Raw genomic sequence first — 17,513 nt, 5'->3', positions numbered from 1 at the left:
CACACACACACACACACACACACACACACACACACACACACACACACACACACCACTTCCTCTTCACTCTGCGACTAGCTGTTGCAAACAGATACTTGAGCTCCTTGTTTTCAAATTCACTTAATAACCCTAGTAGACTGGCCCTGAGAGCCACACAGGCTGGAACTGCATGCCACTTGTATGTAGATCGTAATGTTTCCGTCTCATCATTTTATAGATATTTCCAAGCATTATAGTCAAAAGGCTTCCATAGAGCATGAACTTCCAACAGCAACGCAGAAGCTGGTGACGACCAATGACTGCGTCTTGTCATCAGCAGTGGCGTTAACTACCGGAGCAGGGAAGGTACGTGTGCCCTGGCTTATCCCAGCTCTTACCCAGCTCTTTTAAAAGGTGCTCCTTTGAAAACAACGATGGGAACATTGGTCTATAAAAAGTGTGTGGAATGTAAGGCGTGTGTGTGTGTGTGTGTGTGTGTCTGTGGGTGTGTGTGTGTGACGGAGGAGCACAGGGGGCACACTCTGCCACTGAGCTACATCCCCAGACCGGAAGGCCTCTTCTCTTCTCCTTTCTATAACAACGTCTTACTTTTCCTTTTCTTCGCCATTACCCAACTTTTTTCCAGCTTTCTTCAGCTGAACCTTCTATCCAGTATTTAAAGCACTGTGGTAGTGACTGGTCAGCACTGTGCTGAAAGAGTGGGTCACTCACTGGTTTTTATAAACCATCCAAAGTATTTTTCAATTTTTCACTTCATATACAAAACAATGGGTTTCATTATGATACCTCTTACTCAGCCTTCCTTGTGCTTTGTCGTAGCCACCCCCTTACTCTCTTATCCCCTTTCCCCTTCCCCGCCCACTAGTCTTTTCCCTCCTCCTGAACAGCCTAAGTGTCTTGAATATTACTTCATAAAAGAAAGTCTTTATTAGTTTGGTGGTACACATCTTTAATCCCAGCACTTGGGAAGCAGAGGCCAGTGAATCTCTGTGAGTTCGAGGCCAGCCTGATCTACAAAGGGAGTCCAGGACAGCCAGGGCTACACAGAGAAGCCCTGTCTCGAAGAAGGAGGAGGAAGAGGAGGAGGAGGAGGAGGAAGAGGAGGAAGAGGTCTTTTTTATTATTTTTATCTGGCTGTTGTGTTCTTGCCACAGCACACCTGAGGAGGTGAGAGGGCAGCTTTTGCCATCTCACCAGCCCTCAAGTACTAATTTTATTGAACACTGCCTGTAGTTTCCTTATCTGTGAGCAGATGCCTTGCAAGAAACAATCAAAAGAGAAGAGATTTATCTTTCATTATTTCTTTTATTTTTGAGATCATAATATAATTACATTGTTTCTCTCTTCCCTTTCTTCCCGCTAAACCCTCCCATGTCCCACTCTTTGCTCTCTTTAAAATTCATGGCCTGGCTTTTCATTGTTACATGCACACACATATGCTACTAGTATAACTTGCTGATGAAGTGGAGAAAGGTAGGAAGACCGTAAATTGATTTATTTACTCAGAGCACTGCCTGTACTGCCCTATTTTCCAAGCATGACTTCACTTGCTGCCAGGAACAGAATGACCTGGAGGAACAGCTGACACAATGGCTCGTTGCCCTTAGCAACCTGCCGGTGGCCATGAACACATCTGTAAAAACTCCCACTTTGTGGTGTCAGAGTATAAAATGGGAGTGCCAAATGGGCCTGGGACTGAAGTCTTTCAGAAGCGTTCAGCCTTTGGTCTATGGGTGGCATCTTGTTTCTTCCTCTCTCACCAGTGTCACAGTGTTTATTCCAGAAAGTTTCCCACAACACTCAGCCTGTGTGTTACTCAGGTGCATGTGATCAGGGCCGACGTTTTGGTATTGGATAACCAAGAGCTGGTGTGCTCTTCCCCAGGAAGAACTGTTTCTCCTCCTCTCAGCATTCCTCAGTTGCCTGCAGTTCCTTCTGTAGGGCCGAGGCCTCACGTCTTTCCCTGTCCACTTTGGCATGTCTGTTGTTGTATTTGGCTTATCGTTTGAGGTGATGCAGCCACCACAGGGAGCTGGTGACATTGCATTTGCTAGGAAGCTGAGAGACCTGCAGAACTAGAAGGGCTGTTGCCGTAAGGCCCCTCCCCCAGTGGCTGGCTTCCTCTATACCCGGAAGGTCCACAACCTCCCAGAGCACCAGCTGCCACTAAATGACCAATCACCTGGGCCATATAGTGTCTGACATTGAGTTTTACTTGTTGCTGAAAAGACTGATAAAAAGTAAGGCCTGTTGACTATTGGAGTTTGATTGATTAGTTTTGAGCAATATTTGCCAAGGTAGAGCACTCACAAATCACTTTCTAATGTTTACCAAAATAGAACACCTGCTAGTGTATCCAGGACTTCTTTTTGTAGCTGACATATTTAGACAGATGTTTTCTTTATATCACCACTCCATATAGCACTGTAGAATTCAAAATCATACCTCAGCAAAATTGTTATTGTGGGTCTTTGTAGCTGTTACATATACTGAGCAAATGCTAAATCTGTAAGCGACAAGAATCTACAGAGTTTAGTCTTGTTTTCTCTTCTACTTAAAATTAACAAGCTAAGATTTTGTAGAACTAAGGTTAAGTAGTGATTACATATTTAAGATGCTTATGTCATAGCTATTCTGGTGGAATATGAGATAGTCAATGTTAACATAAAAAACTCAGATATTGTGAGATAAGTACAGATGGTATAGTTCATGAGAAACACAGCTGGGTATGGTGTATACCTTTACTCTTGGCACTCTGAGGACAGAGGCACATCGATCTCTGTGATTTCAAGGCTAGCCTGGTCTATATAATGAGATCTAGGCCATCCAGAGCTACATAGTGAGTGCCTGTCTCAACAAGAGAGTCACTCAGCTACCTACAGACTAATTCTGCATCAGTCTTGGCTTTCAGGAGGGACAGAAACTGTTCCAAGCAGGATGTGTGTGTTGTCTTTTTGTGTTTACACGGGTGTCTTCTTTTTAGCACACAGTGCGGAGGTGTTCTCAAATAAGTGCAGGCTTTGGGGCAGGTGTTGAAATTTTATTTCCATTCAGACTTCTCTGAGAGCTTGTCTTAGTCACTATTTGATTGCTGTGATGAAATATCATGGCTACTTATAAAAGGAAGCATTTAACTGGGGGCTTGCTTATAGTTTCAGAGGTGAGTCTGTGATTCCTGGCAGGAAACTTGGTAGCAGGTAGACAGGTGTGAAGCTGGAGCAGTAGCTGAGAACTCACATCTGATCTGATCAGACAGTTGCAGGGAGAGAGACTGGGCCTGCCAAAGGCTTTCAAAACCTTAAAGCCCACCCCTGCTAACACTCCTCCTCCAACAAGTCCACACCTTCTCCAACAGGGCCACACCCCCTAATCCTTCCCAAACAATTCCACTAACTGGGAACTAAACATTCAAATGTATGGGCCTATGGGGCCATTCTCACTTAAACCATGGCAGAGCTGTTAGGTAGGTATTTTAGATCACTGTTTCTTGTTCTGTCTTGTTTAGATTGCGTCTTTCTTCAACAACAACGTGGACTACTTCATTGCTTCACTGAGCTATGGGCCCAAGACAGCCAGTGGATTCATTAGTCCCCTTTCAGCTGAATGTATGCTACAGTACAAGAAGAAAGCTGCTGCCTACATGAAGGCTTTGAGAAAGGTTTGTGGTCGGCTGCTAACAGTCTTTTATATACTTACTTTACCCTTATCGGTATTGTGTTGGGGTGGTGGACCAATGGCATGTGTCTTTTCTGTTTTTCTTTTGGAACATTGGAAGCATTCACAAATATTGTTTTAAATTACATATATTATTAGTATTATCAATAGGCCCGGCTATTAATCAATTAAGACAGACATTTGTTATATTTTAAAATAGCCTTAGTTAACCTGGGGCAGGGCAGATATCAATCCTCTAAACTACCTCCCATAGTGGGACAGGCATGGGATCCCTGCCTCAATCCCACGCCATCTGCTTCCAATAACTTCTATCGAGCTACCTCCCATCCATAATCCCAAATCCTTGTTCATGTTCTTCATCTGGGCCGGATTCTCCATCCATACCGCTGGCCATGTGCTTCTCCTCCAGCTAACCCATGGCGGCCTTCCTCTCTTCCCTTCAGGTCTCTCTCCTTTCTCCTCTTGGTGGTTTCTCTTTTTCCCAGAATTTCTTTCTCTCTTTTAGCCCCACCTATCTCCTGCCCTGCCCTGGTGGGATGGCTTTTTATTAAGCAAAAGTTGAGTCAGACAGCAAGCAGTAATTAACATCAAAATACATCAGACCATTCCCCAACACACAAACTTTCAATCAGCAGTTCTTCTCAGGAGAATTAGTCATAAAACATTAGTTAGACAACTCTAGGGTGCCGGTAGCCTTACATTCGGCTAGGGGTGCCCTTTGGAGAAGAGATGGCACAGGAGAGCTCTATAGCATGCAAATGAGGTTGCTTTAATCATTAGACTTCTTAGTGGTCTACGCATGTGCCTGGAAGATGTTTACAAGGCTACGGCTTTCAGTGCTCATCAATCAAAGGAAGCCTAAATAAACCATGGAGCATCCATTCTGTAAAACTCTAGGTAGCGTTCAGACAGGAATACAGTGGGCATATGGTGGTATCCAGAGTGACTGACAGATCCCTAAAATGTTCTCAATTCAAAAACCAAACTGTATAGTAAAAGTCAGATTTAAGAAAATAACAAGTCTAGACAGTGTGCATAGATTTGGAGAGATACTTATAAATGATCAAAGGATCCAGACATACATATCGAGCTGGTAATTTTGATTACCCCCGAATTAAAACTGCAATTAGGGATGACTTACAAGGAATGTTTTACTTTAAAACTGTTTATATGTGTTCTAGCTAAAACTCTAAAACACAAACTATATTCACTGTAGCAGTGCATACAACCAGGCAGCAGCCTGCATACCCACCAGCAGTGGAATGGTTAAACCATTACACATCCATAGAATGAAATACTGGAGAGACATTAGAATGATGACCACTAGGTAGGGATAGTGGCACATGCCTACAGTCATTAGAAACAGTTTATGTAGTACAAAATGTATTATATGTATGAAATATTTGTGAAATATACACAATGCATCAGGAGGGTAAAACGCTCTAAAAGAGTATATTCAAATAGGAGATACATTTTGGTCTTACAGTCTCCCCCTGCCCCCCCCCCTCTCTCTCTCTCACACACACGCACACACACACACACATACACAATGTTTATATATATAGTCACATTTTTGCATGAGGACATAGTTAGGAATGGGAAGCATCACACGTGAGTGGTAAGATTGGGAGTAAAATAATGTACTGCTGCATCTTCTGGTTCTTTTCAGTGACCACATATTCTTACTCATTTAGAAAAATATATGTAAGTATCTCAGACGACATCTCATGAGTGCTACCTATTGTCCGTAAGCTTAGTATTTGCCTGGCTCCAAGGGCAGGTGCTCATTCCTGTTCTAACGTGTGTGTATGCTGGCTAGTGAGGTAGGGCAGCTTCCCGTGGGTACCTTTATTCTGTGAGCTCTCTGTTTAAAAGAATCATTCCTAGCTAGAATGGAAAGAGTTCCCTATATATTAAGAGTTGCAAAGAATATTTAAATTTAATTCCTTGACAGTTTCTTACATATATACATGTGTCTAGGTCATATCTATCCCAGCACCTGCTGGATATACAATATAAAGATTTTAATCATGTTTATGTAGAAAATACTTTCCAGCATTTGGTTATAGTATTGTGAGAGTAGATGTTGGCTTTTGTTTGTTTTGAGTGGGTGGATACAGTATGCATTGCCATGGCCTGTGTGTGATGCTCTGAAAAGAGCCGGAGTTCTCTCCCTCCACGTGAGGTCCCCGGGATAGAAAACAGGCCTCTACCCACTGAGCCGGTCAGCACCACACAAGTTTTGGTCCTTACGTTATTTATCATTCAACAGGTCCTGCTTGGTTTTTCATTGTTTGGTTTTTCTTTTTTGTCCCAATAGATCTTTTTCTTCTGTCATTCTTGGTCAAGCCTGTTTTCCAAGGTTATAGAAACATGCAGCTATATTTTCTTCAAATATGTTTTTCATCTAGCTTTAAATTTAAGTGTTTCATCTCCAGTTCGTTATGATTACTATGTGAAAGATGTGCCTTGCTCTTTTTCTGTCAGGCCTTCCTTCCATCACTGGGCTGGAGCAACGTTTGCCACACAGTAGACTCCTGTGTGCGTGGTTTGCTCCTGCAATGTCTGTCCTGCTGCCACCTGTGTTTTGGTACAAGTGTGTAGAGTTTGTGTTAGAGAGGTGTACAAGTTATTCTGACAAGTGCCCTATCTCTGTTTTCCTTTGAAAACACATTTCTCTTTTCGCACACAATAAAGGGAATCATCCATGTGGACAACTGTCTCAGTTTGTGATCACACTCCACTTGGCATGCTGATTTCATGTATGGAAGCCTTTAATGACTGCAGTGTTTTCCCCCCAGCCCCTTGCAGAGTCTGTGCCTTATGAGGAAGCAGTGGCCAACCGCCGGGTTCTTCTCAGCTCTACAGAGAGTCGGGAAGGCCTTGCACAGCAGGTACGGCACTGGGAACATCATGGAGTCTGGTAAAAAGCAGAAATGTTCAATCCTGTGGGAGGTTTTAAGGTAGATGAGTGATAAGGAGCACAGAAGGCTCCAGCAGTCAGATTTCCATCTGTGACGTGTGACAGTGTTATACATGGAGGGTAAGGACCACAGGTGTCGCTCACTGACACTCTAATGTGACACTGTTACACATGGAGGGTAAGGACCACAGGTGTCACTCACTGACACTCTAATGTGACACTTTTGTACATGGAGGGTAAGGACCACAGGCGTCACTCACTGACACTCTAATGTGACACTGTTGTACATGGAGGGTAAGGACCACAGGTGTCACTACTGACACTCTAATGTGACACTGTTGTACATGGAGGGTAAGGACTACAGGTGTCACTCACTGACACTCTAATGTGACACTGTTATACATGGAGGATAAGGACCACAGGTGTCGCTCACTGACACTCTAATGTAACAGTGTTATACATGGAGGATAAGGACCACAGGTGTCGCTCACTGACACTCTAATGTGACACTGTTATACATGGAGGATAAGGACCACAGGTGTCGCTCACTGACACTCTAATGTGACAGTGTTATACATGGAGGATAAGGACCACAGGTGTCACTCACTGACACTCTAATGTGAGACTGTTTCACAGGGAGGATAAGGACCACAGGTGTCGCTCACTGACACTCTAATGTGACACTGTTGTACATGGAGGGTAAGGACCACAGGTGTCATTCACTGACACTCTAATGTGACACTGTTATACATGGAGGATAAGGACCACAGGTGTCGCTCACTGACACTCTAATGTGACAGTGTTATACATGGAGGGTAAGGACCACAGGTGTCACTCACTGACACTCTAATGTGACACTGTTGTACATGGAGGGTAAGGACCACAGGTGTCATTCACTGACACTCTAATGTGACACTGTTGTACATGGAGGGTAAGGACCACAGGTGTCACTCACTGACACTCTAATGTGACACTGTTATACATGGAGGATAAGGACCACAGGTGTCACTCACTGACACTCTAATGTGACACTGTTACACATGGAGGATAAGAACCACAGGTGTCACTCACTGACACTCTAATGTGACACTTTTGTACATGGAGGGTAAGGACCACAGGTGTCGCTCACTGACACTCTAATGTGACACTGTTATACACAGAGGATAAGGACCACAGGTGTCACTCACTGACACTCTAATGTGACAGTGTTATACATGGAGAGTAAGGACCACAGGTGTCGCTCACTGACACTCTAATGTGAGACTGTTTCACAGGGAGGATAAGGACCACAGTAGACATCACTCTCTGACACTTTAGGACATCTTTACTTAATTGGTGCCATATTTGGTGCTGAGTAATAACACTACAAATGAATGTCAGTAAAAGGGAGAAGCGTGTAGACTCATCGGGTTATTTCCTTTCTTATATGAGTAGAAGTTTTACTTTTGTTTGTCAGTTGAATAGGGGCCAATAGATTGCACGGAAGGTACTGTTTGATTCAGAAATTGGTATAAAATTATATCAATTTAGGTATTGTTAGATGTTTACTTAAATTACTTTCATATATGACTTATTTTTAACTTGGACAATACTCCTTACATGACTGGAAAAATGACTTAGTTGTCAAGAACACTGCTGCTTTCCAAGAGTATTGCCCTGGTTCACACTGCTGCTCTCCTAGAATATTACCTTGGTTCACACTGCTGCTCTCCTAGAATATTACCCTGGTTCACACTGCTGCTCTCCTAGAGTATTACCCTGGTTCACACTGCTGCTCTCTTAGAGTATTACCCTGGTTCACACTGCTGCTTTCCTAGAGTATTACCCTGGTTCACACTGCTGCTCTCCTAGAATATTACCCTGGTTCACACTGCTGCTCTCCTAGAGTATTACCCTGGTTCACACTGCTGCTCTCCTAGAGTATTACCCTGGTTCACACTGCTGCTTTCCTAGAGTATTACCCTGGTTCACACTGCTGCTCTCCCAGACTATTACCCTGGTTCACACTGCCACTCTCCCAGACTATTACCCTGGTTCACACTGCTGCTCTCCCAGAGTATCACCTTGGTTTACAGTGGCTGCTTCCCCAAAGGCACTGGTTGGTTCTCAGCTCCCTTGTGGTAGCTCACAACTGCCTGTAACTCTAGTCCCAGGGGAACTGATATCCTCTTCTGGCCTCTTTTGGCACCTGCTATGGGTACTGAGAACTGAAATTAGGTCCTGTGCACAAGCTGCCAGTGTTTTTAACTGCTGAGCCATCTCTCCCACTCCCTAAATTACTTAAGAAAAAAAAGTATAACACATAAAAAAGTATACAGATCACTAATGCCTGCCGCCGTGTTTATATGTAAACACACTAATGTAAGCAGGACCCAGAGTTCGACAGTGTGTGTGTGTGTGCACATGTGTGCACATATGCATACACATGCTTGTGTTATTGTGTAAGATGTGCCTCAGGAACAACTACGAGGCCTCCAGAAGCCCGTCTATAACTGTGATTGCCCCTTCTACTACATTCTAATACCCCAGATTGGCTTTGTTTCCTTTTTTTTTTTTTTTTTTTTTTTTTGTAGACTGATTTTCTTGGCAGATACGGAGATTTTTTAATGAGATTATGCTATTTAGTGTATATATGCTCTTTTAGGTCAGACCTGCATTCAGTCTTGTGAAGAAAAGCTCACATGCCCAGACACACCTACCCTTTGCTTCCTCTTTTAGTTATAGGACAGTGGAGGCTGTGCTTCCTCTGTGCCGGGTGACAAGCAGGGCTGTGTGTCTGTCTTGTGCTTCCTTAGGCCTGTGTGCCTGTCGTGTGCTTCCTTAGGCCTGTGTCTGTAGTGTGCTTCCTTAGGCCTGTGTCTGTAGTGTGCTTCCTTAGGCCTGTGTGTCTGTCGTGTGCTTCCTTAGGCCTGTGTGCCTGTCGTGTGCTTCCTTAGGCCTGTGTCTGTCGTGTGCTTCCTTAGGCCTGTGTCTGTAGTGTGCTTCCTTAGGCCTGTGTGTCTGTCGTGTGCTTCCTTAGGCCTGTGTGCCTGTCGTGTGCTTCCTTAGGCCTGTGTCTGTCATGTGCTTCCTTAGGCCTGTGTCTGTAGTGTGCTTCCTTAGGCCTGTGTGTCTGTCGTGTGCTTCCTTAGGCCTGTGTGCCTGTAGTGTGCTTCCTTAGGCCTGTGTGCCTGTAGTGTGTTTCCTTAGGCCCGTGTGCCTGTCATATGCTTCCTTAGGCCCGTGTGTCTGTCGTGTGCTTCCTTAGGCCTGTGTGCCTGTAGTGTGCTTCCTTAGGCCTGTGTGTCTGTCGTGTGCTTCCTTAGGCCTGTGTGCCTGTAGTGTGCTTCCTTAGGCCTGTGTGCCTGTAGTGTGTTTCCTTAGGCCCGTGTGCCTGTCGTGTGCTTCCTTAGGCCCGTGTGTCTGTCGTGTGCTTCCTTAGGCCTGTGTGCCTGTAGTGTGCTTCCTTAGGCCTGTGTGTCTGTCGTGTGCTTCCTTAGGCCTGTGTGTCTGTCGTGTGCTTCCTTAGGCCCGTGTGCCTGTAGTGTGTTTCCTTAGGCCCGTGTGCCTGTCGTGTGCTTCCTTAGGCCCGTGTGTCTGTCGTGTGCTTCCTTAGGCCTGTGTGCCTGTAGTGTGCTTCCTTAGGCCTGTGTGTCTGTCGTGTGCTTCCTTAGGCCCGTGTGTCTGTTGTGTGCTTCCTTAGGCCCGTGTGCCTGTAGTGTGCTTCCTTAGGCCTGTGTGTCTGTCGTGTGCTTCCTTAGGCCTGTGTGCCTGTAGTGTGCTTCCTTAGGCCTGTGTGCCTGTAGTGTCCTTAGGCCCGTGTGCCTGTAGTGTGTTTCCTTAGGCCCGTGTGCCTGTCGTGTGCTTCCTTAGGCCCGTGTGTCTGTCGTGTGCTTCCTTAGGCCTGTGTGCCTGTAGTGTGCTTCCTTAGGCCTGTGTGTCTGTCGTGTGCTTCCTTAGGCCCGTGTGTCTGTCGTGTGCTTCCTTAGGCCCGTGTGCCTGTAGTGTGCTTCCTTAGGCCTGTGTGTCTGTCGTGTGCTTCCTTAGGCCCGTGTGCCTGTCGTGTGCTTCCTTAGGCCTGTGTGTCTGTAGTGTGCTTCCTTAGGCCTGTGTGCCTGTAGTGTGCTTCCTTAGGCCTGTGGGTAGTCTGTTCCAGTGCTTTTGACTCTTTGTTTCTGCTTTTGCTGTTTTTGCTGCTTTTCTGCTTTAGTGTCTTTTTCTTGAATTTCAGGAATTCAGTGTAAGATATGCGTATCACAGAAACACATGTCTGTCCATGAAGGATTCTTCAAGGGCTCCAGGGAGCTTGTCTGTGTTGGATGCTTTTCATAACCTTTCTACCCTTTGAACTTCCTTTTCATTGTGTTCTGCCCCCCCCCTGCCCCCCCCACCCCCCCCCCCTAGCTCTGGAACTCACCATGTATTTCCCCATAGAGCCCCAGAGCCCCACCTGGCGTCTTCTCCTCCGAGCTAGGATTTTAATTGGGTAGTTTTGCTGTTTGTTAGCATGAATTCAAAGCAACAAACTCAGATCCACATTTCCCTGCCTGGGCTGTCATCCCAGTAAATCCTTTGATGGATATAGATTTGGATTTTTCTCCATCATTTTTTCCTTCCTTCCATTTATTTATTTATTTATTTATTTAATCACTTTACATTCCGATCCGGCCCCTCCCTTCTCTGCCCCCAGTCCTACTCCCCACTCCCAAGGCCTGCAGTTGGAACCACTCCACCCTGATATCCCAAGTCACTGCAGACTAAGCTCATGCTCTCCACCAGGGAGTGACCAGGCAGCCCAGCTTTGGTAAAGTGACCCGGCTGTAGGTAGCTGATGCAGAGACAGCCCCTATTTCTATTGTTTGGGGACCCACATGATGACCAAGCTGCACATTTGCTACATATGTGTAGTGGGTCTAGGTGTTGTCCATGCAAGCTCTTTGGCTGGTGGTTCAGTCTCTGTGAGCACCCTTAGGTCCAGGCTAGACTGCTCTGTAGGTCTTCTTGTGGTGTCCTTTATCCCCCCCCCCCCCCCCCCCCAGCTACCTCTATCCTTCCTTCCACTCTTCAGTTTTATTGGTTCAAGTTTCGAATTTAGGCTTGTTCCTTTGGTGTCCCATATAACAAATGTCCCTCTGCTCCAGTGTTAGTCTTTATTGTGTTGCGGTTCCCACTCGGTCCAGTCTTTGCCCCACTATGCTCTGTCTCCAGCATTCTCTAAGATGACATTGTTTTTTTTTTCCGTTTAAGGTTCAACAGAGTTTGGAAAAGATTTCTAAGCTGGAGCAGGAGAAAGAACACTGGATGTTAGAAGCACAGTTAGCCAAAATCAAGCTGGAGAAAGAAAACCAACGGATCGCAGACAGCCTGAGGAGTAGGAGCAGTGCACAGCTGCTCGCTCTGGCCCAGGACAGTGCCCCTGTGCCCACTGCTGCTGGCCAGGAGGAAGCTGCAGCGAAGGTCCTGACAGAGCCAGTGCAGAGCACCAGCCTGGTGAGTGTCTTCCTGCTTGCCCATGCTGCAGTCTATTTCAGCAGTAATTGATAAAGAACCCACCTGTTGCATTCCTGTTCCTACCACAAGATAGCAGAGACCAGGTGGCTGATGAGCAGCGGTGGGGGACGGATATGAGGGGGCGACTGTGCCGTGCATAAGCAGGCGTCTCTGCAGTGCCTTTCCAGGCTCACTGTTAAGGTCTTTTCCATCGTGTTGCCCTGTGCAAAAGTGTTGAATGAGCTGCTGGGAGCTGTATCTCCCAAGGGCCTCCCCTCCTGCTCCGTCACAGATGTTAAGAGACGTAATGAAGCCCATCTGAATCACGTCAGTTTCTACTGCTTGTCTCCTTCAAAAAGCAACTCTGTTAAATTTCATGAGGTTTTTGCCAAATGTCCATGTGGTCAGCGCAGTGTTTCTAGAGAAGATACAGTAAGTCAAATCAGGGCCAGTTCTGCTTCTCTTTGAGGATACTTCCCAGGTGGAGTTTTCAACCAGGGACCAAATACCTGCTTTATATTTAGCTGGGGTTTTTATCTTTTTAATTAATCCCCACCCCCCATTCTCTCTGCACTGAGGACTGAGCCCAGGGCCTTTACTTGCTAGGTAAGTGCTCTGTCACTGAGCTAAATAGCCAACCCAAAATTTCATAATGTATCCTAGGAAGTGCAAACTCAGGTCACAGTGTCACATAGAACCCTTAGGCTCATGTCTTCTGTCAGGGATCCTGGGCCGACGGCTCACAGCCTCATGCTCCTGCCTTCTTCTTAACTACTTCAACTCAGAAGGTAAAGAAAGAGCTCTCTTGACAGTATAGATTCACAACTGTGTTTTATAAAGCTTTCTAGTTATAATACTCTGCTTGTTATTAAAAAAAAAAAAAAAAGGAAAGTCAAGCCGGGTGGTGGTGGTACACGCCTTTAATCCCAGGACTCAGGAGGCAGAGGCAGGTGTATCACTGTGAGTTCAAGGCCAGCCTGGTCTATAAAGCGAGTCTAGGACAGCCCAGGCTACACAGAGAAACCCTGTCTTGAAAAACCAAAAAAAAAAAAAAAAAAGGAAGTTGCTCTTCCTTTAAGTAAGATGTCCAGTTAGTATGTGTGCACACAGCCTTGTCTTCTGTTCCCATCCGTGCTTTTCCTAGAGCCTATTATTAATTAACACTCTGGCTCCCGCTCCCTGCTATCTGCAGGAGACAGGTCATTCCCCTGGATCCTGTCTTTCTAGCTGAATGATGCTCATTTCCCTGTGTAAACCAAACTGAATTCTGCTCTCTGATAGTGTTCTTTGCATTTTGCCTCGAGTATCTTTATGCCTGTACTTTTGCCTGGATGCCTGCTTACTCATGACTCCTGCCACCTCTGTGCCACCCCCTCTCACCACCTGTTCCTTCCCTCTCTTTCACTTTCTTAAATTAAATCTTACTAGAATTTAAACTCAGTTGAGTTGCATTTTCTATGAACTGCTATTTCAGATACTATCTTTGATATTCAAAATTAGAGAAAAGCTGGGGTGCCTCCTTAATGTTCACACACTACTGTATATAGTGGAATACAGCGCCTTTAATCCCAGGACTTGGGAGGCAGAGACAGGTGGATCTCTATGACCTTGAGGACAGGCTGATCTCAAAGTGAGTCCAGGACAGCCAATGCTACCCACAGAAACCCTGTCTCGAAAAACAAAGACGTGCCTATTCCAGCCGCCCTCAGCCTCAGGCACAGTCCGACCTCGCTCCTCAGCTTGGCAAAAATGTCCAAGCCTACAGAGACTGGGCGATGCACTGAGTCCCTGATGGCTGCTTTCCAGAAGTACAGTGGGAAGGATGGGAGCAGCGGTCAACACTCCAAAACTGAGTGCCTCGCCTTCATGGACACAGCCAGCACCTTCACGAAGAGCCAGAAGGACCCTGGAGCCCTGGACTGCATGATGGAGAAGCTGGACCTCACAGTGACGGGCAGCTAGATTTCCAAGAGTTTCCCAACCTTATTGGCCGCTTAGCTATAGTGTGTCACGAGTCCTACCCTCCAGCCTTCCCGGAAGCGCATCTAACTGTCTCATTCGCCTTCCAGCCAACAAGGCATCACCATCCTCCACCATCCACACCTGCACTGAACCCACCACACCCACCATCATGTGCAGCCCAAACCTGCTAGCAGAACTAAAACAATGCCAGAAAGAGAGAAAGAAAGAAAGAAAGAGAAAGAAAGGAAAACAAAAACATTTTAGGCCTGTGCATAAGATTAATGCATATTGTATTACTGGAAAGTGTAGGAACTTGCTGACTCCACAGTTTTCCATGGCTAACACGTCTCAGTTTCCCCATGGCTGAACATAGGGTATGTTTTACTGTCTTAAATATCATCTCGTTTTCAAGCATATGAGATGATCTCCTCAGGGTGTACTCTTAGGGCAGGATTAGAATTACTGAATTAGACTGGAGACATGGCTCAGTGACTCTGAGAAGGTTCTGCTCTTGTGGGGACCTGAGTTCGGTTCCCTACACCCAGGCCAGGCAGCTCACAGCCTTCGGTAACTCTAACTCCAAAGGATCTGGTGCCTTTATTGAAACTTTGAGGGCACTGAACTCATAGTGTGCATACCCTCACACAAGCACACACATAATTAAAAATAATAAGAATAAGCTTTAAGAAAGAACTACAGCGCCGGAGAGATGGCTCAGAGGTTAAGAGCACTGTCTATTCTTCCAAAGGTCCCAAGTTCAATTCCCAGCAACCACATGGTGGCTCACAACCATCTTTAATGAGATCTGGTGCTCTCTGTTGGCATGTAGGCACAAATGTGGGCCGAATATGGTGTAAATAATAAATAAAGCTTAAAAAAGAAGAAAGAAAAAAACTACAGAACCAAAAGTTCCTTGCTCTTCATTGCCAAATATGTTCTAAGGAGACTGTATTGGTTTATACTCTTGTTAGTAGAATATGAGAAATATTGAAAAATATATTTCATTACATTCCTTCCATTTATAGACCATTCTTTGAAGGACTCTGTATGGTTACATGTTTTCAAAGCTGAGAGTAGGAAGTGGGAGAAATAAAGGGACATAGATGTAGCTTTGCGTTTTATTACACCAAATATAGTTATATTTGATTGTACAAAGTCAGATGATCAACAGATTGCTATAAGCAGCTTTTAACTTATGGAGAAACAGAGAAATTGCTAGTCTTACTTCATTGAGAAGAAAATTGTGGCTCTTCTATAACCAAAAATTCTTGCGGAAGGCTCTGTTGTAGCTACACACATTTAGTTCCTAGCACGCAGTGGCACATGTGGCACACAGCACTAGGCTGCTCAGCCCAGGAGGAGGCCACGAGTCCATGGCCAGCCGTGGTTACACAAGGAAACCGGCTCTATGAAGGCTGTGGTCGGGGTCAGGGGCAGAAGAAGGATACATGGAGGGTGGATGAAAACGTGTGCAGACTGCCAACGGGGCCGGCCCTGGCCCTCAGAGCCACTGGGAATGAAGTTGCCATTGGAGCCGGCCATCGTCATCAGAGCCACTGGGAATGAAGTCGTCAACAGGGCTGGCCCTGGCCATCAGAGCCACTGGGAATGAAGTCCTCAGCAGTTCTTAGTCCCTCTGTCTTCCACCTACCCCGCCACCTTGGACAGTAGCTTGAGTCCTACAATCATACCTGTTTTTGACATCTGTTCTGGTTTTAAGGATTGGTGGTAGTGGTCAGGATTGAACCTAGGGCCTGTGCATGTAAGGCGAACTCTCTACCACCAAGCCACCCCCAGTCCTGTTTTTGAAATCTTAACCTATAAAAGCAAACTTCAGAAAAATAGGGTTGTACTATAATTCATCTAAAATTATATATATTTAAGTCTCAAATTAATGTCTATTAATGTCTTGAAAGCGTGTAGAAGTTCGTTTTTTCCTTTTGATGGTTTGTTGTTTGTTTGTTTTGTTACTTTTGTTGTTTGTTTGTTTTTTCAGACAGGGTTTCTCCGTAACAGCCCTGGCTGTCCTGGACTCACTTTGTAGAGCAGGCTGGCCTCGAACTCACAGAGATCCACCTGCCTCTGCCTCCTGAGTGCTGGGATTAAAGGTGTGCGCCACCACATCCTGCTCACCTTTTGAGTTTTTATGCAGTGTTTATTTGTGTTTTTCATTCAGCACATTTATAGATTGTGGTCTCCATAGGACTATCTCTGGCTCCTTCTTTGGAAATGAAATGACAGGGTCAATGTTGATCATCATCTTGTTCCTCCTGAGTAATTTTTTGGGTGAATCAGTATTTTTACAGAGCGTTTGGCAGTGGCCATAGGTTTCTGCTTCATGGCAGAAGCCATGCTGAGCATCCACAGCGATCTGTCCTGTGTTACCAACACTCTGTGCACAGCGCAGACCAAGAGGAGAATGCAGTGTAACGCTATTAACGTCTGGGTCTCAGATGTAAATCTTCTTTTCTAACTGGTTTTTCCCCTTTATGTTCTAGATTGGGATTCTAACCAGGATGCCAGACAGTGAGGTAAGGTGCGCTCTACATCTTGTTGCTTGTTAGTACATGTGTAGCATGTTTGTGGGCAGAGTTCTGTCGGAGCTGTCTGTGTGTTAGTTTCCAGTCATTCTTAGAAGGAAAGTTAGTGTTTTTCTCTCGTCAGTGCTCCCATGGTGCTTTTCACACTCCTTGAATGCTGTGCTCAGTAGGGGATAAGCCTGACTTGGGGGCCAGCTTTCACAGTTCTGATAGTGCAGCTGTGGCTGGCCATAGGGCCATTGCTCTTTGCCAAGTGTATGAAGCCAAGGGCCCCAGTCATCCTCCAGCATGCAGCTGGGAAGGCAGGGCTTCTTAGTCCTCCATGGTGTGTTCTGTGAGTGAGCCCAGATCAACTGCGACTTAACGCGTGGGTTTATAAATTTGAATTTTGGGGGCCTGGAGAGATGGCTTAGTGGTTAAGAGCACCATCTGCTCTTTAGGAGGTCCTGAGTTTAATTCCTGGCAATCACAGGTGGCTCACAACCATCTATACAGATATCTGATGCTCTCTTCTGGCCTACAGATGTACATGCAGATAGAGCACTCATACATAAAATAAAGAAATCTTTAAAAAAAAAATTGAGGTTTGAAATCGTTGAAGATCATGGTTTACAAGTGACCAGTAAATGAATATTGAAGTGACCGCACTCATTTCTCAGTACAGAGTGTGGCTCTAGGAGGCCAGTGGAGTCTGTGAGTTCTTTATCACTTAGCAGGGCCTTGAGACATAATGTTCAAGGGGTCGGTAGAGTCTGTGATCTCCTTACTTATGTCAAAGGTAACATTGAATTTCGTGTATTTTGAAATTTGGCTCAGTTACCATTGGTAGTATAACAACGAAAAGTACAAGTCTGGAACAAAGGCCTTAAGTGTTCAGTTTTGTTTAATTTATTAGTATGTTTAATTATGAAGGAGTGAAAAATGTTCTAAATTTAGAGGTTCCA

At 45.4% G+C, this 17,513-nt stretch overlaps 1 protein-coding gene, 1 long non-coding RNA gene and 1 pseudogene across 2 annotated transcripts in view; all 3 read left to right on the top strand.

Annotated features, from left to right (window-relative positions):
• Ppp1r21 (protein phosphatase 1 regulatory subunit 21) overlaps window positions 1-17,513 on the top strand; it is a 66,111-nt gene that overhangs the window by 38,816 nt on the left and 9,782 nt on the right. Inside the window, exons 14-18 of the mRNA XM_051157774.1 lie at window positions 218-345; window positions 3,506-3,658; window positions 6,477-6,569; window positions 11,825-12,067; window positions 16,528-16,560. Coding sequence (XP_051013731.1) covers window positions 218-345; window positions 3,506-3,658; window positions 6,477-6,569; window positions 11,825-12,067; window positions 16,528-16,560 — 650 coding nt within the window. The remainder of the gene's footprint in view (window positions 1-217; window positions 346-3,505; window positions 3,659-6,476; window positions 6,570-11,824; window positions 12,068-16,527; window positions 16,561-17,513) is intronic.
• On the top strand, window positions 6,576-7,772 carry LOC127200059 (uncharacterized). Its single transcript, XR_007832021.1, has 4 exons — window positions 6,576-6,789; window positions 7,079-7,136; window positions 7,543-7,600; window positions 7,717-7,772. It is a non-coding gene; the product is annotated as an uncharacterized LOC127200059 (long non-coding RNA).
• LOC127199977 (protein S100-A11-like) lies at window positions 13,789-14,116 on the top strand (annotated as a pseudogene).

Source organism: Acomys russatus, chromosome 1 (genome assembly GCF_903995435.1).
Source record: "Acomys russatus chromosome 1, mAcoRus1.1, whole genome shotgun sequence".
Classification (NCBI taxonomy): Eukaryota; Metazoa; Chordata; class Mammalia; order Rodentia; family Muridae; genus Acomys; species Acomys russatus.
Note: the sequence above shows the minus strand (reverse complement) of the source record. Positions and strands in the feature narration are given on the sequence as shown.